At 39.5% G+C, this 25,227-nt stretch overlaps 2 protein-coding genes and 1 pseudogene across 2 annotated transcripts; 2 read left to right on the forward strand and 1 right to left on the reverse strand.

The window, feature by feature from the left end:
* Positions 1–2,621: 2,621 nt before the first annotated feature.
* On the reverse strand, positions 2,622–4,453 carry LOC107043560 (annotated as a pseudogene).
* A 6,600-nt stretch (positions 4,454–11,053) lies between these two features.
* On the forward strand, positions 11,054–11,513 carry LOC107043561. The gene is made up of 2 exons (XM_015265106.1): positions 11,054–11,260; positions 11,361–11,513. The coding sequence occupies exons 1-2, from the start codon at positions 11,054–11,056 to the stop codon at positions 11,511–11,513; spliced, it is 360 nt and encodes a 119-aa protein (XP_015120592.1).
* A 10,624-nt stretch (positions 11,514–22,137) lies between these two features.
* LOC107043562 lies at positions 22,138–23,238 on the forward strand. Its single transcript, XM_015265108.1, has one exon. The coding sequence runs from the start codon at positions 22,138–22,140 to the stop codon at positions 23,236–23,238; it is 1,101 nt and encodes a 366-aa protein (XP_015120594.1).
* The last annotated feature ends 1,989 nt before the right edge of the window (positions 23,239–25,227 follow it).

Consider the following 25,227-nt stretch of genomic DNA (forward strand, 5'->3'; position numbering starts at 1 on the left):
CAATACTCTGTGTTCAGCTTTTCATTAAATACTTCTTCAATACTCTGTGTTCAACCCAGAGTGATCCTAGGAAAGGCTCATAAATCCCCCGCTATGATTGCACTGACACAAGTCTTGGTTTAAGTAAGAGAATTTTGCATGACTGAATTCCGTACCAACATTTGCACAACTGATGCACTTAATGCTGCTGAACGAACTTGCTTTAATCAAGTGCTTTGGAAGAAAGATCGACAGTTTCGTATTACTGGTAGTAGATGCTAACCCCTTTATACGAATTCCAAAAATGAGTGGGCTAATGAAAACATACTTTTGGCCACGTGAATTTTCGAATAAGTATACCATGGATTGAAGATGGAATAGAGAGCAAGAGAATTGTACACAAAGCTGAAAGATTGTCATGTACACTGTTGTGGCCTAATCATCTCTGAACGTAATCCTTGGCTCGGTTATTCTGCTGATTGCATTGTGATGCAAGCTCAAGAGTCTTATGTTCTGGTAGAGATTAAATGTCTTTATGATTTACCTTCAGTTGAAGAAAAAACATTCGTACTATCATACTATGCTCACTAGGGTGGCCCATTTTACGGGTATTCCTGAATATTTCCGATTTCGCCTCAAAAAATGATTCTTCAGTTGATAAAATACCCCTTTGAATTTTTTCATATTTTTAAACTGCATTTTGATGGTTGCGCCGTATTTTTAAAGTTTGACTAACATTTTTGACCTACTAGCAGTAGAGGTCATAAAACTTGGGTAGAAGTTGAATATCCTCAATGATACGCCCGTGTCAGGTAGGAAGTATGGCTCCGAGTGAGGGTTCGGGTGTGTCACCTAGGTAATTGTTTTTTTTTTTGTATTCTTTAGTCTTTAATTATTCTCGATATATTGAGAATTGGATAGTCCTCATGGGCAAAATATATTTTTTCAATCTGAAGAATGTATGAAATTAATTAAAATATTTCGAAAAATAATGATATAAAATAGAGTTGAAGGAAATAAGCATAATTAACCTTCTGAGTTGAATAAACGCTCCCAGGAGTCCTTCGGATTAAGTTAGATTTGTCTAATGGCTTTTTTGTTACAAATGTAGTTGACACTTCTTTCAAATATATGGGAAATATAAAATTCTCAATATATCAAAAATAATCAAAGAGTAAAAAATACAAAAAATCAAAGAAAAAGAAGTTATTGAAAATTTGATACATGAGATATTGAAGAACAATTTTTCAGGCCTAATGAATGGAATCCCCTCTTCCACCACTCCCTGACATTATCGTGGATTTTCCTTGCTCCCTTCTGCCGCCTGAAGCGTATTACTGACGCACTACAGTTATCATAGAAGGTTTTCCTCTTTTCTTATCATTTTTTCATGAATGCATCATCCGAAAACATGAAAACTATACAGAAAATTTCAGCTAAATTTTAAAGTAGCTCTACGATGCGAGTTCAGTTCCCTCCCAGCGCAGGTTAGTTCGGCAGGTCAAATTGTTTGCCTAGGCTCAATTTCTGTGTTTACGACCGTTGTAAAAGCACCGCCTGAGCCGGACACCTGTCTTTACTGGAAATTTAGGAATTATCTTTCGCATTTTTTTCAAAATTCAATTGGTGGAGAAGAAAATTTTTTCCTTTGAATTATTGTCAGATAGTTCCATAATCCATCAACCGAAACGGGATGAAAAACGGCCAGATACCCAGCGTGCTAGAGGCGTCTAAAAATCACTGAATTGAGTAGAAATGAGGATTTTCATTTTGATAAGTAATAAGTTTTCTGTTGAGACATAAATTAATTCTGTTCTTAAACCTCCCTCTGAACGGTTCACGGAGGGGAAACACCGAGGGATGTAATAATTGAGTCTTTAAAAAATTATTGACACATTCGATCTCTACTATGCGTGTAAAAGTCCATAAGAAATAAAACTACACGGCGCAACCTTGAAAAATGATTCAAAAATTGAAAAAAAAATTCACATGTACTTTCCATGTCATTGGTTATCTTTATCAAACACGAAAATTATGAAATTCAATTTTTTTTACATATGAGCCATCCTAATGCTCACGTTCAATTTGGGCTTGCATTGTTCAACCTGGAGGGATCCGATTTCGCAATATATTCCGATCAAGTCGACGACATGCAACAGTCAAATACAATGAGTCTTTTGTCGATGCTCCATTTTCTGAATTGAAAGAAATGTATTTCACAAAAATGCTGCATGTTATCTGCAAGGAGAATACTCATACGAATGTTTGCACGAAGAAGAACAAGAAGAAATATCTGTGAGGTGTGTTGCTAGTAATGTTAGGCTGGTATGTTCCAAAGAAGAGATTATTTCATTGTGTGAAAACAAAGAAATTATTTTATTGTACATAAATAAAAAATTATAAAGGACACGCTGAATCAATCCTGGATTTCCATTAATTTTTCCACATTTTTTAGACTAGAGAGGAGTTTCTGGCGATCTCGGGGTGAATAAGGGGATCTCTGAGAGTCTAGGCGTAGAAGAGGGGATACCTGAGTGGTCCACTCGAAGTCGTCGAGAATGTCTCGTATTCTAGAATTTTCCCAGGAGGATGATGGACATAGAGATAGTAGAGCTTCCTGAATGCTTTCGTGGTCTCGTGTACTATTTGCTCATTGTTGATGGATTTTGCAGGTCTAGATGTTTCTCTCTGAAGCCCAGAACCATCCTCCCATGATTCTCATCAATCGTAGCATCAGGTCCAGCTCCATAAGTCTTTTCAATGATTTTCTCTTCATTTTGAGCTCTAGAAATCGTTGTAACTGCTTGAGCATCATCTCCAGTGACTCCAAGATCATCAGCATTTATTTCCTCACTCCCCGGATCATTTTCAACATCTCCTCCAACAGCTTTAGCCGCAGGTTCACTCCCAGCAATTTTCTCAATAACTTTTCCTGAATTTGTACCGTGAATTATCTGTTTAGTTCCCTTGGCTGGTGCCAAGCTAAATGTTAGGTAGAATCATGAGAATCCAAACTGAAAGTGTAAACTCCCTCTTTATCCTTCAGATTCGTCTCCTGAATGTTCAATGTTTTGGAGACTGGTGCCTTTGGGTCATCTCCATCATCTGCGACATCCTGTTTATTTTTCTCGGCGATTGTCTTGTCATTCTTCTTTCGAGCTCGTCTGGGTTTCAAGTTGTTCTCCAATTGTCTGAAGAATTCACCTAGAGTGGGCTAATGAATTTTTAGACGAGAGTTCTCTTTCCATAACGATGATGGACTCAATCAAATCTGAGTTTCCATCAATTTATTCACGTCATTCAAATAAACACTTGGGTTACAAATTTGTTTGTCAGAGAAAAGTGAGGTCCCCAGAGTTACTAAACCTGCACACACAAATACAATGTCATTCACATATCTAGCAAGATTCCAGGGTATTACATTCCTTAATACAGCAAAAACTTCAATACTTTGATTTATAGGTTCTGCGTGGACGCATGCAGAAGAGAGTAGATGTTTCGATACAGCCTCTTCCGTTGGAAATGGTTTTTTTTTTCGAGGTATTTTGATGTATAAAGTTGAATTCCATATTTGTCATATAAATGTTCTATTCGAAATCCTTTATCCGCTATTACACCATCACCCGGCCGTAAATGACTAATAATATTACTAGCCTTGAATATTGTGCTTTCAGTAGACCGGCCTCCGTACTCTCCACTCGAACATATTAAAAGTCCTCCTGAGGTGACTGCTGTCATGAATTCAGCAACGAATTTCGTCTTATCCCTAAGACTATAAATCCTTAGACAATATGCAAGGCATTTTGGTGTTTGGTGGATTTTGAATTCAGTACAATCTACCACACGTTTTCAAAACCCTTGAAAAAGTGGAACCTATTCCTCTGAATTTCTTCGTTGGATACCCAACGAATTCTCTGTAGAACTCTACAGAGATGACCCGACAAGTTGGCTCGGCCACACATTGAAATATTATTGTCAGGACAGAGAAAGTCAGATCTTTTTCCAATTTCATTGTTGTTAGTCTGACCCGTTCTCGTGAAGTTTACGTGCTTTTTTCAGGGTAAATAATTGAAATTCTTTCTACCAATTTGTCTAGAATTCGATGATTTCTAATACCACAAAGAATTAACAACTCAGCATCCGTCTGTATTCTGGAGCGAAACAGAAGATAAAGATGCCCAAAATTCACCTGAGTCACGGCATCAACATACGTTCTCTCAGGTGGTACTTGCACACTCGCATCAACACGTGCTTCTTCGGACGATGCTCGTATAGTGGCATCAACAACTTGAGGTTCAACATTCCTCATGGAGAGATAACTAGAGAGCGTTCCTTCCAATTCCTCATTGTGTACTTCATCGTTGTTCGTGTTTCCATTGTCAGCAAGTGGTAGTTCCAATGGTCTTTCCGAGGATGCCACTTTACGACATTTCGTGTCGCCACAGAGAGCATCATAAAGTACATTGAAAAACATGTTCAAGTCGCGTTTGACTACATCTGTGCCTCTGTAAATTTTTCTCAACAGGATAAAAAAAACATAGGGACAATTTGGAGAAAACCAAAATTCGATTAAATAGCCGAAAAAGCTATTCCTATGCTCACTCATAAATGAATACGAGCTCATCAGATATAAAACCGTATTCACATCTCTATTTGCTGGTGTTCGGTTTTCCACCGAATTGCTTTTCCTCACACACACGCTCGCTCACGCACACTCGCTCCTCTCGCATGCTTGCATGGCTTTTCACGACTGACCTGCGCAACTGACTTAACTGACCAGGGGCCTCTCACCTCTGATACCTGAGGCGCCACTTGATGAACAGGTGGAATGTTCAGTGAACGCCCCCATTTAAATTGGGGCACGTTTGGACCCTCGATGATCGACGACTGCCACCTTGCGGTCCGTTAATCGGCCTCATTTGCATATCGGCCATCGTACAGTGTACATTGCTTTCCGCGAATACTTTTGATTGTCTCAAGCTCTACGAACTAATTACTCAGCGTCGTTATATTCTTTAAACTGCGTTATTGACTATGGTGACCCGCGCTAATCTCTTGATCATCTCGATTACTCAAATCACCAGTGTAACTATTGACTATTATTTTTTGACAATTAAAGTGACTGAGTTGACCAACGTGCACGTGTGGTGATTTGTGGACCTTCTCCCGCTCCCGTTAGAATCCTTTTTTATCTCGCCTATCGCTCATAAATTTCACAGATCTCAGACCCGGCATCGAACAGCTGGCGAATTCAGGAGTGAAATGATAAAGGAAGACAATGCCTCCTCGCCCAGAGCACTCATTTGGTAATACCCCCTCATTACTGACTCTATTTTTATGAACATAGGAAATATGAATTTTCACCTTGAATTTTGACGAACTCCCACGGGTAACAGGAGATTCATAATCTTGCACTGAGAGATGTACTGCCTCTTTGAAAGGGTGATCTGTAGGAGTCTTCCGAAACACTTCGATTCTCTTGTTCGGGGGCATCGAATGCTTCTTTAATCGGGAATGTTGGATTCCACACTTAATAGTGAGCTCTGAAAATTTGAGGTAAAAACTTTCAGACACGTTGGGGAAGACAGGTACAGTGTTAGAACATTCACAAATCCGGAAGAAAAGTTACCTGGAAGGAGAAAATCGTCAGTTCGAAAATGAGAACTACACACTCGAGAATTCTTGAACACCTTTTCAGATTTCAGTAGTTCAATCCACCTGTCACGTATATTAATATCAATCGAGCATTTGAAGTTATTTGATGATATAACTGAATATTCTCTATTCGTCTGTGGCGAGAAAGTTGAGCAATTGAGCAATCAGGATCAAATGAGGAACGGTCTAACAGGAGGGATGAGTGGAGTGATCAGGAAGGGTCAAATGGTCTTGGAGACCAGACGAGGGAGGGTATCGTAATGATCACAACATGACTTCATGCATAACCCCCGTTTCATCAACAATCAGTTACAAAGATCAGTTGATGTTTGGCAATATTTCTTGAGTACTTATTGTCTTGAATAATTGAAGAAGAGTGTTGAATATGCAATTCCGAGGACAGCCTCCAAGTGAATCTTTACTGCGGGTAGCCTTCTTAGGGTCTTATTCTGCACTTCACAATTTCACCTGAAGAGGCCCCCTGAGAGTGGAAGCAGTGCTGGAAGTCATTGACAGAAGTGACATTCAATCAAAGATCATATTCAATTGGTGATTAATCAAGTTTCATTGAATTGATTATTGATTGAAAAAAGAATGATGGATGTTCTTGAAGTATGAGGACTCGCTGTTACTTTGACAAATGCAGAAAATGCAAATAACGAAATAATGAGTCATCAGTGACTAGCTGTCAGTACTGGATCGTGTACGTTAGTGAAACTTTAAGGTACACGTTAAGTGCACGTTAAAGACACTTGCTGGTACCCGTCAAATCCACTCTAAAGTGTAACCGTTGGGTACGCAAATAGTCCATATGCCTCTAACGCACAAGTTACGTGCACGTTGGTGAAACTTTAAGGTACATGTTAAGTACACGTTGGAAGCACTCCAAGGTACACCTCAAATCCACGTTAAAGTGTGAACGTTAAGTACCCAAATCGTCCATATGCATCTAACGCACACGTTACGCGCACGTTAGTGGAATTTTAAGGTACACATCAAGTGCACGTTACAAACAGTTCAAGGTACACATTAAGTGCACGCTAAAGTATGAACATTAGGTACCCAAATCGTCTATATAATCCTATCCCACATGTTACATGCACGTTGATGAAAGTAGACATACAGAGCCGATCCTGGATATTACTTCGGAATCGGGCCGTTAGATGGCGCGGTGGTCACGACGGGTCAGATGGGGAGTCTGATCATGTCTCTTGCAGCGGGTGGCGGATGGGGGGGTGGAGGGGGGGGATATCTCATGGTTACGTCATATGGCGGATATCCAACACTTCTTGAAGCAGTGTCGACTGCAAAATAATCTCGCTGGACCGAGCAAAGGCNTCGCGCATTTAATCACGTACGCGTTGTCTAAACAAGAGCAGTCTGGTTGGGCCTCGTATGGTGCAACTGGTGTTTATAGGGAGATATTTAAAAGTTCGTCGATCTGATCAGCTGAGAGTGGTGTATGATTGGAATACAGTTAAAGTGGATGTCTCCGATTCAAATGCAAGAGGATTCATCCGACTTTGACGGTTATGAATATTTTTCCAAGAAGAATCTTTCGGTTACCGGTGTTTCCGAGAAATTATTTATTATTTTCACGAACTGAATTTCCGTTTGAATTGTGGTGCAGAGTTGAAGAGTGGGGGGTCGGAGGGTATAAGTAGTTCATTTCACAAGGGATGCATCAGTTGAAATCATGGAGAAACTCTCGATAGACGATATCCACTTTCTGATCAGAACTGCCCCGTACTTGTTCGGGTTCGAGGAAGTTGTAGAGAAACATTTCGGGAATGATCCACCGGAGCGTGTTTGATTCTTAATTGATGACATTCTTCTCTTGGAGAGAAATTACGTCGATTTGAGGAAGAGGAATGAAGAAGAAATTTCTGCTGATTCTTCACTGCCGATGTCTGCTGTTATTTCAAAGAAGCTGGAAGTTATTCTGAATTGCATTGAAGATTTAATTCAACGAGTGAGCGACGATTTTGTTGGAGACCGATGGGCTAGCTCCTGGTGCGAGCCATCAACCAGCAGCGGATTGAAGAGGAAGAGAGGACCAGATCTCACGGAGGACACTCCAGCTACACCAATGCTGGGCATCCTCAATGAATTAAAACTCGGAGTGAATATAATGTTCAATACTTTGAAAGCAAAATGTCCTAATAATAATAATACTGGTGATGATAAATAAAAAATCCATTCTCCAATAATTGTTGTTTATTTATGAAGATTACATTGATTCCTTTAAAAAAAATCTCATGAAAGATTACATTGATATGTTTGAAAAAATCTTGATTAAAGAGCTTCGTCTCCAGACCTTGAACGTAGATGTGTTTAACATCCTTCACCATAGCATTGATAAACTCACTCACTCTATCATACTCAATTTCTCCAGGAGTATCCCAATGTAGCCCATGATAATGACGGGACAACCACTGATTCATTTCCCGATATTTAAGCAATAAATCCTCCCATTTGTGAGTGGATCCACCAAAACTGACTCATGAAGAAATTTTTCATCATCATGAAGCTCCAATGCTGATACTGCAAATTCTTTCAAGACAAACTGGTTGCCAAAATCTTTGAAACCCTCGATATCAATAACCACCGACATGTTGCTATGATTCAATTGTAAAAGTAACTGAGAACTTTGCTCAGTCTTCTTGTTTCATCATCACCGCCCCTCCCTGGTTTTTAGCATGAGAGGTAGTGGACTTGGTGTCTGCATACTGTTTTGGAAATGTTACTTCAATAATTTTGTTATTGTCTGGACAAATTACATGATCTGCTCTCGAAATTCCAGGGAGAGATGTCAAACATAGCTGGACAATTTCATTGGTGTTAGTACAGTAACGGTTTTCATTAAATGCCCTCGCATCAACAAGAGTCTGTGAAATTTCGCGAATTATTTTTCCGTTGGAGTCTTCGGAAGAAAAAATTTGTCTGAAGGTTCGGTAAGATCAAATGGTCACATATTCATAATATTAATCCAATAACCGTTACGATACGATGATGACGTTTCTTCAAAGTCTGGTTTATATTTCGTGGCATGATGCAATAACCGTTGAACAAAATGGCGTTTGAGAGGAGGGGTAATACCAACGTCTCCCTCGGTAGGCTAGTATGTTCTTCGGTTTTTATCCGAAGTCTCCCTACCCCTCGATTAAAAAAGTATGAATAATCAGATGGGGGGAGTCAACCCGAAGATGACGCTTTCGTTATGAAGACCCCGTCAGTCAGTTTTATAAACCCCATGCTCGCACAGTGCAGGACATTTTAGATTCAGTGAGTCAAGTGTGAAGAGTTCTACTGCTATGTCTAGTGTTGGTGGATCTCCAACTGAGCAAGTTTTGACTTTGGAGATAATTTNCGATTAAAAAAGTATGAATAATCAGATGGTGGGAGTCAACCCGAAGATGAAGTTTTCGTTATGAAGACCCCGTCAATCAGTTTTATAAACCCCATACTCGCACAGTTCAGGACATTTTAGATTCAATGAGGCAAGTGTGAAGAGTTCTACTGCTATGTCTAGTGTTGGTGGATCTCCAACTGAGCAAGTTTTGACTTTGGAGATAATTTCAATTCGTAATTTTGTGGATAACGTGAGGAGTTCTGAAAAAATGAAAAGAGACGTGCCATTGAGAGATGCCTGATGGGATCAGTGCACACTTCCAATTCAGAAAATGAGTACGATAGTTTAACTGATGAGGAGTTTGTGCCTGGTGTGGTGGATTTTTCTGCAACTTCATCTGAGGCCGGAGATCCTGAGGGCACCTCCGAAGTAGAGACATCAGATGGGGAGGCATCGGACCAGAAGGAGACATCAGATGGGGACTTACCTGTGAATGTTTCATCTGGAAGTTCTACTCCATTGATTTTGGAAACATCACAATCGACAATTGTTCCAGACTCAACAACTGATGTATCAATCGAAAAACCTGTGGTTATTGACATGCCATCTGACAATATTAACTCTGTCGAGGAGAACGTTGACAATATTCCCGACTCACTAGAGCCAGCAGAGGAGGATATTATCAGCATTCCCGACTCATCAGAGAGTCCTGAGCCAGCAGAGGAGGATGTTATCAGCATTCCCGACTCACCAGAGAGCCCCGAGCCAGCAGAGAAGAGTATTTTGAATATTCTCGATTCACCAGAGAGCCCCGCACCAGCAGAGAAGGGTATTTTGAATATTCCCGACTCACCGGAGAGTCCCGAACCAGCAGAGAAGGGGATTTTGAATATTCCCGACTCACCGGAGAGTCCCGAACCAGCAGAGAAGGGTATTTTAAATATTCCCGACTCACCGAAGAGTCCGGAGGAGGATATTCTGATCATTGATGAGTCATCAGAGAGTCCAAAGCCAGCTGAAGACAATTTTACGGTGCCCGAGACATCGGTGAGCATCTCAGAAAAACATCAACCTATGGATGTAGATTCATTGGAGGTGTTGGTATCAGATACCAGAAGTGATGAGTCAGCATCATACAGTCCAGCATGACCATCAGATGACTCGAACGATGACGATGATGATGAGCAACTGCGTGTTTTCGTGCCAGAGGAATGGAGGAGTCAATTGTCTGAGAGAGTCATGAAGAAAAAACTGAGAGCTGTTGTCAACAAACACTTCAAAATTGGTGGTACTTTCCTCACGCTTGGAGGTGTACGAGCTAAATTGATCTTCTGTTCTCACGGCAATGTATTTTTCAAGCCAATGAGAGCCCACAAACGACCTGAACGATTGCCCGCAAACTTCGAAATTCATCCAATTGTAAGTATTAAATAAACTCCATGATAAGAAATGTATAAATTAAGAATTAAATACTCATCCATATCTTTTATTTCATTTGTTTCAGTTGTAAACCAGTATTGGATTTCGAGAGGAATAATTCCCCGTTTTGTCTGCTTACGCTTATCTGACAGGATGATCAGGATGGATTCTTATTGCTTACGCTTCAATGAAGATTTTCCTTCTATAATACCAAACAAAATCATGATATTACGTGCATTACAAGTTTTTTCTAAAATTTTACTCTTTTTTTTCATTATTATTATTTTGAAATTATCCATGTATTGAATAAAAAGAAAAATAGTTCATGTAAATATATTTCAATTATTAGTCTCAACCGTCTTCACAATCCTCCATTCCTCCAAAACATAAACATTGACGCTTTGAATGCCAGCCGCCAGGCGCCCAACCGAGAAGGGGAGTGAAGTGTTTGTTAAGTGGATACGCAGTCTTATTGCTCTGCTTCAGTACATCTCAAACCATCCACGAGATAGTTGAAAAGTGTTTGACAAGTTTGAAATCAATGTAAGTATTTCAAATTTTGAGTGAAAAAAGTGATTCTAGTGCATTCAAAAGCGATTTCGTGTGATTATTAACAAGTGTATGTTTATTACAGTGGAAAAAAAAAACATGGAGAATTATCCATTCCCAGACCCTGAGCAGAGGCAGGAGTGGGAGGAAGAGGACGCAGCCATGGAGGATTGGTGGCTGGAGCAGAAGGAGAAGTGTTGGGATTATATCCCACACTATTACCCTTTGGTGGGACATTTGGCGGTGCCAATGCACCAGGTTGTCAGTTTCCTGGCATACCTGGGAGATTTTCTGTGTGTGGCGAAGGTACAACAACAAATGATCAATTTAGTTGTTCATTTATTCATTTCTATAAATAATAATAATTTTCATGTAAATCATTTCTATATTTCTTGTGTGTTTACAGCAAGCTTCTGTTCATCAGGAGATGAGAGGATTTTTGAACTTCCTCCGTCTCGTCGATCGTGAGGAAGAGGCGAGGGAGATACTGCCACATGCGCGGTGCCTCACCATCGCCGCATGGCTCATTTTGGGCGTACAAGGTCGTTGCATCGAATAAAGTGAGTAAACATCATCTTCTTTCTACCATTTTCTTAAATTGCATTCAAGAAAAATTAATATTTATATACGTTTCATCTGTTTCAGATGCTGTTAACTTATATTTTCAAAAATTATTATTATAGCTTTTAAAGATTTATGTATTAAGGTTCATTTTTTATTCATTAAAAAAAATAAAATATAACACTGAACAAAAATTAAAGCTCAGTTTTCAAATTTATTTCTTCCCTACATCTTTTCAGGTTATTCAATACATTTCTTTTTTTATAAACGTAGTTGTAGGAATAGATTTATACTTTCAGCTCACTCAAGACGCAAGGATTATATCTCCCCTCCAAAAATTTTATTTTCAAACGTTTAGCAGCGGCAGTCAGGCGATAGGCTTCCAGTTTCGGCAAGTTCTCCAGGAAGGTGTCAGACAACCGCGCAGGTAAATATACGATGAACTCATCGTTCAGCACAACAGCTACCTTGTCTCCAAACTGCCTGGTAGAGATGATCTTCAAATCCGTCACTAGGTATTCCTCGTTCAGCGTCAGGTCTGCTCGACGTTTGGTAGGCAAGAAATTCCCCAAAGCGATACAGTTAATTCCGTCCAGATCCAAATCCAGTGGTTGATCAGCCTCCATTTTTGTTTACTTTGCACTTCGTTCGATATAGGCTCAAGGATTGTATCGGCACCGTTGCAGACTTTAGACTGTCTCTTCAAGGGGTTGATGATCAGTACTTATAGGCTTACATGAGTGGAGGGGAGAGTTGCAATTATTCCTGATCATTTTAACGGTATAAAATTTCTAAGAAAAATTGCATAATCCAACGTACTTTTTAACAGTTTCAAACCATTGCATCAGTCTCAACGGCCAAATAATTCTTGGGAATTTGATGAATCAAGGGGATGATATGATGAAACAATCCAACGTATTTTTTCAACGGACAAATTATTCCGAGAATGTAAACGGCTCAATCATTCCTCGAAATTTACTTCTTCGTCATGATGAAACATCTCAACGGAAAAATCACTCGCAAAATTGCAACGGTCAAATAATTCTTGAAATTTGCTTGGTGGGGGGGGGGATTGTACACATATGATTATTGCTATAAATTCAGTTACATTCACACTGAGTTTGTTAGTGTATTTTTTCAAGATGGGCCGCGATACCGAGCCTCCTCCGCGAATACTAAAAGTCCTAGAGAATGCTTATCAAACAGTGCTCTATCACGACATAGAGCGATGGATTAATAAATGCATTCGTTATATTCAACTTTACACGAGCGCCCTGAACAGGGGAAATCCATCGGTGGGGAAGAAGAACCAAGTTTTATCAATCATCGCTTGCATCCAGCGTTATGAAGAAAGGTTCAGAGACAGACTGCATCAAGGAGGTCGCATGCAGGTGTCATCTGGTAGCGGAGAAGAATCACTCACTCGTCGAGTTCGCTGGAAGGATGGTCCACTGGCCTTTCGAGGCCGAATACGTTCTGGCATTATAATCAATCTTCAAAATAAGGATCCTAAGAGGTTTCTTGACGATGCAGAAGAAGTGTCAATTGCCCGTTTGGAGAATGTTCGTGAGAGCAATGGAAATATTAAAGTCAACAGTATACTAGCGTGTAAATTTCAAATAAAAAAGGAAGAAGTCATCAATAGTGAAATTAAATATTTCAATACGAAAAATGTAATTATTTTGCCGACCACAGATCTCGGTGAATGGTTTGATGAGAATGTCACGGAACCATTGCTTACAAAAATTGAGGATTTCCAAGAATGTGATTCAGGATGGGAACTAATTGAAATTCTACATTTGATGATTAATATGAATCGATATGCTCCTCTCAGTGCTGGCTTATCGACATTTGCTACACTGCCGTATCATATACAACTGAAAAAAGCTGTTGTGAATATAAAAAATGCCGATGAATTTTGCTTCTTGTGGTCAGTTATCGCTGCTCTCTATCCAGCAAAGAATAACAGATGTCTTACTTCATCATATCCTCATTATACCATCGCAACTATACCTCAAAGTCAAAAGACTCTTGATTATAAGGGTATCAACTTCCCCATCGCTTTGAGTGATGTTCATATATTTGAGAAGAAAAATAACATATCCATCAATATTTACGGTATTGAAAATGAAAGCAATCATCAAAAAGAAATAGTGCCTTTTTACCTCAGCAAAGTGGAGTCTCACATACCTACAATTCATTTACTACTTTTTTGTTCGAATGTACATGTTCCAGCTAATGCACAGCCAGTTTATCACTATGCGTGGATTAGCAATCTTTCAAAACTTGTGAGTGCACAAATTTCGAGTAGTGGGCATTTTATATACCTATGTGATCGGTGTCTGTGTCATTTTCGTGAGAAAAAACGTTATGATGAACACAAACAGGACTGTTTTTCAATAAGTAAGTGTAAAATGGTCTTACCGGTGGAGGAAAACAAAATTCTAAATTTCAAAAATGATAAGTTCAAAGAGCCTGTACCATTTGCCATTTATGCTGACCTGGAATGCATTTTAGAAACTAATGAGAACGATGATGATAACTTGTGTCAAAAACATGTGCCATACAGTATCGCTTTCTACTTACAATGTTCGTTTAATACAACTCTATCGCGCTTTAACATCAAACGTGGCTCTGACTGCATCATCTGGTTTATGAATGAGTTGAAAAAAATCGGAGTGATGGTTGATGACATTTTAAAGACTGTTGTGCCAATGGAGAGACTCACTAGCAAACAATCGCAAGATTTTGAAGCATCCCAAGAGTGTCATATTTGTGAGAAACCGTTCATTTCTACAGATATTAAACATCGAGATCATTGTCACTTTACTGGCAGGTATCGTGGAGCTGCACATGCAGGATGCAATATTAATTATAAAAATCCCCATGAAATACCAGTGGTTTTTCATAATCTCTCGGGTTATGATGCACATTTTTTGATTGTTGATTTAGTGAAACATTTTGAAAGTTCCGTAGAATTGCTGCCACTAACTAAAGAAAAGTATATATCATTCCGAAAATATTTACCACAAACGAAAGTTAGCTTGAGATTCATTGATTCGTTCAGATTCATGGCTAGTAGTCTTGAAAAATTGGCATCATACTTGACTGATACGGACAAGACAATCACCCGAGCGCATTGCAATACCGAGGTTGAATTTCATCTTTTATTGCGGAAGGGTGTATTTCCATATGAATACGTAGATAGTTGGGAGAAATTGGATGATGAAAAATTACCACCTAAAGAATCTTTTTATTCATCATTGAATAATCGGGAGATATCACAAGAGGACTATGAACATGCGTGTCAAGTTTGGGAGAAGTTTGACATCTCAACACTTGGAGAATATTCAGATTTGTATTTGAAAACTGATGTTCTACTCCTAGGAGACATTTTTGAAAATTTTAGAAAAAGCTGCTCTTCGATATATAAGCTAGATCCATTACATTATTACGCAGCGCCTGGACTAGCATTGGATGCAATGTTGAAATACAAAAAAGTGGAAATTGAGCTTTTAACAGATGTTGATAAGCTTTTATTCATTGAAAAAGGGATTCGTGGAGGTNACTTGGGGAATATTCAGATTTGTATTTGAAAACTGATGTTCTACTCCTAGCAGACATTTTTGAAAATTTTAGAAAAAGCTGCTCTTCGGTGTATAAGCTAGATCCATTGCATTATTACACAGCGCCTGGACTAGCATTCGATGCAATGTTGAAATACACAAAAGTGGAAATTGAGCTTTTAACAGATGTTGATAAGCTTTTATTCATTGAAAAAGGGATTCGTGGAGGTGGCGCTCAATANTAGATCCATTGCATTATTACACAGCGCCTGGACTAGCATTCGATGCAATGTTGAAATACACAAAAGTGGAAATTGAGCTTTTAACAGATGTTGATAAGCTTTTATTCATTGAAAAAGGGATTCGTGGAGGTGTCGCTCAATGCACCAATCGTTATGCTCACGCCAACAATCGATATATGGATGAAAATTACGATAAAGATAAAGATGAGTCGTATCTCATGTACTTTGATGTTAACAACCTGTACGGTGCGGCTATGAGTCAACATCTACCCTATGGCGGCTTCGAATGGGAAAATCCAGAAGGATTCAATGTTTTCAATGTTCCTGATGACTCTCAAGATGGATATATTCTGGAAGTAGACTTGGAGTATCCCAGAGAATTGCATGATGCACATCGAGATTTATCACTGTTTCCCGAGCATTTTGTCCCTCCAAATCCTAAGAATAAAAAGCTTATGACTACTCTATATGCTAAAAAATCTTACGTTATACATTACAGAAATTTAAAGCAATGTCTGACTCTTGGTATGAAATTGACAAAAATTCTCCGAATATTGAAGTTTAAGCAGGGAACATGGCTCAAGCCCTACATTGATTTAAATACTGAAAAAAGAAAAGAATCGAAGAATGACTTTGAGAAGAATTTCTTCAAATTGATGAATAATACAGTCTTTGGGAAAACCATGGAGAATGTGAGGAAACATAAAGATGTCAAATTAGTAATTAAATGGGAGGGGAGGTATGGAGCAAGAGCTCGTATTGCTCAGCCTAATTTTCACAGTAGTCTCATTTTCGACGATAATGATATGGTAATAATTGAGATGAGTCGTGCAAAAATCAATTTTAATAAACCCATCTACATTGGATTTGCTATCTTGGATTTGTCTAAAATCTGGATCTACGATTTTCATTACAATTATGTGAAAAAAGTGTTTGGTGACAAGTCGAAGTTGATGTACACAAACACAGATAGTCTTTTATATTATTTCACTGTTCCAGACATTTATGAGTTCATCAAAGACAGTCCATCAAAATTCGACACTTCGGACTATCCCGAGAATAATGTTTATGGAATAAAAAGACACAATAAAAAAGTGTTGGGTGTAATGAAGGATGAATGTAATGGTCGGATTATAACTGATTTTATCGGCCTGCGTGCCAAATTGTATACTTTCAAGGTGTTGGGTGAGGTACGGGAGAAGAAGCGTGCAAAAGGTGTAAAAAATGCAATGCTGAAAACAATTACGTTTGAAGATTATAAAAACTGTCTTTTTCAGAAAACAAACATTGTCAAACCTCAATATTTAATTCAGAGTAAAAAGCATCAAGTTTATACTGTAAGGCAAAACAAATTGGCACTGAGCTCCGATGATGATAAAAGAATCTTATTACCCGATTCAACAGATACTGTACCTTATGGATACCATGAATAAAAAATTATAATAATGATTTTTGAAAAAAAAATTTATTCATTTTTATTTTGGAAATTACATTTCATTGACATTGATCCAACTATTATGAGTACTATCAAATCCCAACCACTTCACATATGCCTTCGCTCCCTTCCTCCNTATCAAATCCCAACCACTTCACATATGCCTTCGCCCCCTTCCTCTTCAACACTTTCTCAACCAGATACACATCTGGATACTTGACACTCGCTAATTCCTCCTGATAAAAACCTCCTTCGATTGATTCATCATTATGATCCATCAGCTTGTAAGTTACGGGTATGGTGTTCTGCACTTTCTTGATTGTAAATATTTCTGTAGTCCAGTTTGGGGTGTAGCCTTTCTCGAAAACAGTTTTATACTTGCTGATTCGCACTTTATCACCCACTTTGAATTTAATTTTCAGCTTTCGAATCGCTCTTGATTTTCCATAAATGTTTCTCAACAATAATTTCTCCATTTTTCTGGTGATATCCTTCGGCTTCATTTTGATGGTGCGATGTTTTGTATCATTGTATTCTATTACTAAATCATCTACAATATCAATCCATTTATAGGTTCCACGGATTGAAAATTGCTTCCACATTTTATTTTTCAGTGTTCGATTGAAACGCTCACATATCGACGCCTTGAGATTGCTGAAGGTAGAATACATGTCGATGTCATGTTTTTTCATAAGAGTCTGGAAATTCTTGTTGTAGAATTCTTTGCCTTGATCCACATGTAGTTTCTTTGGAATTCGCCCGTCCAGCAAAATTTTGTTCATGGCAGTTGTGACATCTTTACCATTTTTTGATTTAATAGCAATGGCCCACGCATACTTGGAAAAAATATCAATTACAGTGAGGAGATATCGATAGTTTTTGTTCGAGTTTGCATATTTCACCATGTCCACGAGATCGGCCTGCCACGTTTCATCCAATCCACGCATTTCAACGCGTCTTCTTGGATAATTTCTTCGTGCTGGGCGATGCAGCTCCTCCGCTATTGTTCGTTTTTGGGACTCCATTTAATTGTTTCTGTGTGTCTGCAATTTTACGCCGTCGGTTTTACAGCAATTTCTCTATTTTTTCAAAACGTGTATTTATAGTGGACTCCAACTCTCCAATCGTCTTCTCCAATTTTTTTTTCAAATCTATCGTCAAATTGTGTTTCACCAGATCGACAGTTTTTTGCAAATTTTCTCGTAAAATTCGCAATGAAATTGCATCAGACTCCTCCAGTGGATCAGCAATGGCACATAACCTTTTACCTTCTAAACTGTAATTTCCATCGAGGGTACGTTTAAATCCATCACCTGGTGGACCTCTCCTGCTAAGAGTGGAGGCCTTACTGCTGTATAACAGGCGTCCGAACACATCGACACTCATGATGCAAGTGAGAGCATTTACGTGAGGGAACATGTTAATATATTATTTCAGCCTCTCGTAATTTTTCAATAACGGAGAGGATTTCATTTGTATGACTGAAATTGCCTGCAGCTTGGGATGCCATGAGTAAACGAAGTCTATCCACCAATTCATTCGGATTATCCCAGTAAATATAATCCATTCTCCTGGCTGTTGTCTTTGGAGCCACCATCAGGTCTGGTATTAGAGCTTCACCACTTTTTGAAGTTGATGATACTAGTGGTAAAATTATATTTGTAAATTTTTCAGTGGGGTTTTTATCTTTGATAGGTTTGGATGGATGATAATACAGTCGATGTGCATGTGTACTCCGTAAAATTTCTCCATAATTTTCTCTATCTGTTGACGTGACATGCATCATCTCTGGATCTCTGTTGAATATTAACATCAGGAGACCTGAAGTTAAATCATATGATTTTTCCTCAATCATCAATGTATCGCCACGGAAAGTAACAATTGCATTCCCAATTTTCCAGTTTTCACCACTTTGACGAACACCAAATTGTCTATCGAGTTCTTTTTCCTTTGCTGTACCGAACTTATTGAGATAAAATTGAAGGAGATTCCCAGTGTCAGACCTGTTTAGGGGAGAGGATTCATCAGCTACTTCTTCCTCAGATGTTGTAGGGAAGACGTCTTTTTTCAGAGAGAAATTATCATCGACAAATGATGGTCCTCCATGTTGAATTGATGGAACTTCATACTTCTCATCTGCTCTGCTTTTTTTCATTCTCTTGATTGTCATCAGACTCTTATAGTTATTCTGCTTTTGAACTTCTGCATGATTAACCAATTTTTCAAGAGGTGTCACTACCGGCTTCAAAGCTTCATTAATAGCACGTTCAGCCGTATCTTTACCAAGCTTTATAGCTCTATATTTATGACGAATGGCTTTACTGGCTTCAGCAATGTGCTGCAACACACTTGACTCTTGTTGCAAGTCCTGGCGCTGCATGTTGAGCGTTATACGTTCGATTTAACACTGTCTCGAATTTCACTAATCAATCACTATTTATGTACACATAGCAATCGAATCCTCTCCGATATCGTCCCTCATGCAATTCACAATCTTTATTAATAGTAATGAAACCATATTTGTCCGTGTTCCAACACGCGGAGCACAATTCCTTGAACTGGGTGTACAGCATATCAGTATTAACATGATCATGATAGATATGCTTTAAATTCATCTCATCTTGACGAAAGAGTATGAGCAAATTCGCATTATCCCGCACCAAATGTTTCGGGATTCGAGCGTAAGTTTGACAAAGATAGAAACTGTCTACATTTCGATGTCGACCCATGCAAAAAAATGCTCGAATATTATCTTGCTTTTCACATGCTACATCATCAAATATCATGATGGAGTTGGGTCTAGTCTCTTCAGGTTTGACCACTTCATCATGATCATTGAAAGGGAAATAGCCAATAACTTGTACTGATTCCAATAAATCTTTCAAGAATTGATATTTCGGTTGATTCAGAGATTTTGAGTATACGTAAACATTCTCAAATTTCAAGCCATTCGGGTGGGTAATAAGTGCAAGCAGAGCATTGGTTTTGCCACAGTTGGAAGGTCCACATATGATTGCACGAACAGTATTTGGTAAGAGTGGGCCGTGCCGATTCTTTTTCTTGTCTTTCTTTTTATCCGTAATTCTATCGAAATTAATGACAGGCAGCTTGGAACTTTGCTCCTTGAACTCCATGACGACGACTGATGGAAAAATCTTTAAATACAGTGTATTTATTCATTTCCAGTCAGTCTTTGAGAGATCATGGTGGTGAACAAACGTGCCAAAACCTCCAAGGGTGAAGGTTTTGTGAATAAACTCATCAACAAGTTACCCATTGAATTGCATGTACCTGGCTATCAGTACTGTGGACCCGGAACAAAGCTAGCCAAGAGATTGGCACGTGGAGATTTGGGGATAAATCCCCTGGATGCAGCGTGCAAAGAGCACGATATAACTTATTCAAAGAATCCAGAGAACTTGACAGCTAGACACGCAGCAGATAGTGTCCTTGCTGATAAAGCTTGGCAACGAGTTTTGGTCAAGGACGCTGGTTTAGGTGAAAAAGCAGTGGCTTGGAATGTTGCAAACGTCATGAATATGAAGAGAAAAATCGGCATGGGTGTTAATCGTAAACTGAATGTGAAGAAGAAAAAGAAGACTGGAAAAGGCTGTCGAAAGAAGTCCGGTGGTGGTAGTAAGAAGAAGACGTTGTTGCGTCATATTATGCAAGCTGCGAAAAGCTCCATGCACTCTGGAGTTGATCCGGTCAAGAGTGCATTGAAAGGTACACGTGAAGCAGTAAAACATGCAGGAGGAAGGAAAAAAATAAAACCATCGTCGAGAGTTCTTCCCATTTCATCCAAAATTGGTGGAATTTTACCAGCATTCCTGATCCCACTGTTTGCAGGACTTAGTGCCACTGGTGCTTTAGCTGGTGGTGCTTCAGGTATAGCCAGAGCAATTGGCGCTTCGAGGCAGGCTGCTAAAGACCTTGAAGAGAGCAAAAGGCATAACCGATCGATGGAAGCCATTGCTCTGGGCAAAGGAATGTACTTGAAACCCTATAAATCGGGTTTGGGCTTGCACTTGAATCCAAAAAACTAATAAAACTACCCCCCCGAGCGCTCACCGACAGTGATCTGGTGAAATATGCAGGCATCATGGGAATACCGCATTTTCGTGGTGTCTACATGACAAATAATATGCCTCAAAGTGGACCATGGAAGAATGAGTCAGCCATAGTTAACCTTGATGATAAAGATGGCCCAGGTACTCATTGGGTTGCCTACAAGAAGAAGGATAATGAAGTTATCTACTTTGATAGCTATGGCAATTTACGTCCACCTCAGGACCTTATACATTATTTCGGTGGCGGTAGTATTGTGAAATATAACATGAAAAATTATCAAGACTATAATACCATTATATGTGGACATTTGTGTTTGAAATTTCTCACTGGAGAATTGATATAAAAGGGGCTGATGAGATCAAGACGCACATCAGTTCAGTGGCAGCTGCGATGAGTGACTCATTCACCTTGACCTCGTCTGGCAGGTCCTCTGTACTGGAGGCCTGATATTTTCCACCTATTGAATTATCAAAGCAAAAATCCTACAGTGTAGGACTCGTACAACTCCTCACATACAATTCAATCCCCAATATTGATGAGGGGCGCAATAAATTCCATTTTCAAAAAGGGGATTTGGCAATAGAGCTGACTATACCAACGGGAAGCTATGAAATCAGTGATATCGACAAGTATTTAAAGAGAGAATTATTGAGCTTTAAAATTCCCTTCAGCTTGAAAGCTGATGATCAAACACTTACAACAGTGATTGAGGTACCAAAAGATGTAACATTAAATTTCATGCCATCGAATTCTATCGGTCAATTGCTTGGTTTCCACGGAGAGGTTCTGGCACATTCTACAGTCTATCGAGCAGCCACACCACCAAATATCCTTCATGTAAATTCACTTCGTGTTGAGTGCAATCTCACTGCAGGAGCCTACATTAACGACAGGCGTGTGCATACAATTCATGAATTTTTCCCGAGCATCCCCGCCGGATATAAGATCATTGAGAATCCTGCGCAGGTCATTTACTTGCCAATCGTCGTGCAGTCAATAGATCATCTGCAATTGAAAATTTTAGACCAAGACGATCGTCAGGTGAACTTTCGTGGAGAAGTCATCACAGTGAGACTTCATATAAAAGCTAATTGAGAGGAAAAATGGGCATCGTCTTTGAGAGAAAAATTGGCAGCAGTTATAAAAGTGAAGAGTCATGCCAGAAAGTGGACAGTCGTCGAGTAGCTCGCGCGCAGCTGACATCGCAGAATATCAAGTTTCTGAGGAGTCTGGGTCTGAAAATTCACGCAAGAGTAAAAAAGTGAAGTTTTGCTGTTTCGTCCTCGCCTGTTGTTACTGCCGTCTACCATGGAAGAAGTCTTAAATATTCAAAAACGAATCATCTTTGATGAGTCCATTGCTCATTATGAAATGCACGCACATCAACCGTTTGCATCATCGTCCTTCAGCAACAATGATGAAATTCGTATTGCTGTGCAACATCAAGACCTCTGCCTGTTACCCAGCAAGAGTTCACTGCATATTTGTGGTCGATTGACGAGAGAAGACAACAATGAGGTTGTTGCTCGCACTGAGCTCGTCAACAATGCAATCTGTCATCTATTCGAGGAGATACGTTATGAATTGAATGCTGTGGAAATTGATAGATGCAAAAATGTTGGCTTGACAACACTTATGAAAAACTATATTTCACAAAGTCCCAATCAGAGTTATCTCATGGAAAATGCTGGCTGGATGATGGATCAAGGGAAAAAAATAACCGATGATCAAGGGTACTTCGATGTGTCCATTCCTTTGAGCATGATTTTCGGATTTGCTGAAGATTACCAGAGAATTATTGTGAACGCAAAGCACGAGTTGATTCTGACACGTTCACACAACGACCTCAATGCCATCATTCAACAAGCTCTTGAAGGAGGACAGCGGGCTGAAACTTTTAAAATTACCATGACGAAGATGGACTGGATGATTCCCTATATTAAACCTGCGGACTCTCGAAAAGTGCAACTTCTTAATCAGATTTCAAAAGACAATCTTATACCAATTAGTTTTCGAGCTTGGGAGTTATATGAATATCCTTTATTACCCAGAACGTCGAAACATGTCTGGGTTGTGAAGTGTTCTACACAACTGGAGAAACCATGCTATGTCATTGTCGGTTTCCAAACAGCCAGAAAGAACGAAGCCACAAAGAATGCCAGTGTATTTGATCATTGCAATATTCGAGAGATCAAATTATTCTTAAATTCACAAAGCTATCCCTATGGAAATCTGAATCTAGACATTGCACACAACCAATCAACTCTACTTTATGACATGTGCACGAACTTCCAAATGTCTTATTATCACAAGGAGCCGGAGCCGCTATTCGACAGAAAAAAATTCTTGGAAGCTGCACCACTCATCGTCATCGATTGCTCCAAANAACCAATCAGCTCTACTTTATGACATGTACACCAACTTCCAAACGTCTTATTATCACAAGGAGCCCGAGCCGCTATTCGACAGAAAAAAATTCTTGGAAGCTGCACCACTCATCGTCATCGATTGCTCCAAACAGAACGAGTTCTTGAAATCTGGACGGGTTGATATTCGCCTGGAGTTTGAGTCATCAGAAATCTTCCCCAACAACACAGCAGCCTACTGTTTGATTGTACACGATCGAATTGTCGAGTATAGTCTACTCAGCGGCAATGTGAAGAAACTCATATAATTTAATCAAGATTTTTTCAAACATATCAATGTAATCTTTCATGAGATTTTTTTTTTTAAGGAATCAATGTAATCTTCATAAATAAACAACAATTATTGGAGAATGGATTTTTTATTTATCATCACCAGTATTATTATTATTAGGACATTTTGCTTTCAAAGTATTGAACATTATATTCACTCCGAGTTTTAATTCATTGAAGATGCCCAGCATTGGTGTAGCTGGAGTGTCCTCCGTGAAATCTGGTCCTCTCTTCCTCTTCAATCCGCTGCTGGTTGATGGCTCGCACCAGGAGCTAGCCCATCGGTCTCCAACAAAATCGTCGCTCACTCGTTGAATTAAATCTTCAATGCAATTCAGAATAACTTCCAGCTTCTTTGAAATAACAGCAGACATCGGCAGTGAAGAATCAGCAGAAATTTCTTCTTCATTCCTCTTCCTCAAATCGACGTAATTTCTCTCCAAGAGAAGAATGTCATCAATTAAGGACCAAACACGCTCCGGTGGATCATCCCCGAAATGTTTCTCTACAACTTCCTCGAACCCGAACAAGTACGGGGCAGTTCTGATCAGAAAGTGGATATCGTCTATCGAGAGTTTCTCCATGATTTCAACTGATCCCTTGTGAAATGAACTACTTATACCCTCCGACCCCCCACTCTTCAACTCTGCACCACAATTCAAACGGAAATTCAGTTCGTGAAAATAATAAATAATTTCTCGGAAACACCGGTAACCGAAAGATTCTTCTTGAAAAAATATTCATAACCGTCAAAGTCGGATGAATCCTCTTGCATTTAAATCGGAGACATCCACTTTAACTTTATTCCAATCATACACCAGTCTCAGCTGATCAGATCGACGAACTTTTAAATATCTCCCTATAAACACTAGTTGCACCATACGAGGCCCAACCAGACTGCTCTTGTTTAGACAACGCGTACGTGATTAAATGCGCGACCTTGACACCCACCGTAAGACGCAACCATCGAATATCCGCCGTGAGATCACAGTCTTACCCCATGCCTCATCTCGGTCCAGCGACATCATTCTCGTTGAGTCAACGCCCCCCCCCCTCCCCCCCCCCGAGCCACAGCATTTTTCCCAAAAGCCTTTGCTCGGTCCAGCGAGATTATTTTGCAGTCGACACTGCTTCAAGAAGTGTTGGATACCCGCCATATGACGTAACCATGAGATACCCCCCCCCCCTCCACCCCCCATCCGCCACCCGCTGCAAGAGACATGGTCAGACTCCCCATCTGACCCGTCGTGACCACCGCGCCATCTAACGGCCCGATTCCGAAGTAATATCCAGGATCGGCTCTGTATGTCTACTGATGAAACTTTAAGGTACACGTTAAGTGCACGTTACAGACACTTCAAGATGGCCTCAATTCCACGCTGAAGTGTGAACGTTAGGTACCCCTATCGCACATGTTACGTGCACGTTAATGAAACTTTAAGGTACACGTTAATTGCACGTTAAAGACACGTCAAGGTACACCTCAAATCCACGCTAAAGTGTGAACGTTAGGTACACAAATCGTTCATATGCCTCTAACGTACACGTTAAATGTACGTTAGAGGCACTCCAAGGTACACGTCAAATCCACACAAAATAACTCATTACTTACCTTGTTATCAACGTTGTGTACATGAATAGTCCTCGTCCCGCCCGTCCACGTTAAAGTCACGTCGAAATTAAAGTCGTTGAAAACAAAAAG

The sequence above is a fragment of the Diachasma alloeum genome, unplaced genomic scaffold (genome assembly GCF_001412515.2).
Source record: "Diachasma alloeum isolate Michigan unplaced genomic scaffold, Dall2.0 Dall_scaffold_00602, whole genome shotgun sequence".
In the NCBI taxonomy this organism is placed as follows: Eukaryota; Metazoa; Arthropoda; class Insecta; order Hymenoptera; family Braconidae; genus Diachasma; species Diachasma alloeum.

Bases quoted from the DNA above. Each gene is read 5' to 3' on its own strand.
- LOC107043561 (XM_015265106.1), top strand. From the start codon at position 11,054: ATGGAGAATTATCCATTCCCAGACCCTGAGCAGAGGCAGGAGTGGGAG. The intron at 11,261-11,360 runs GTACAACAACAA...GTGTGTTTACAG, and splicing joins ATTTTCTGTGTGTGGCGAAG to CAAGCTTCTGTTCATCAGGA.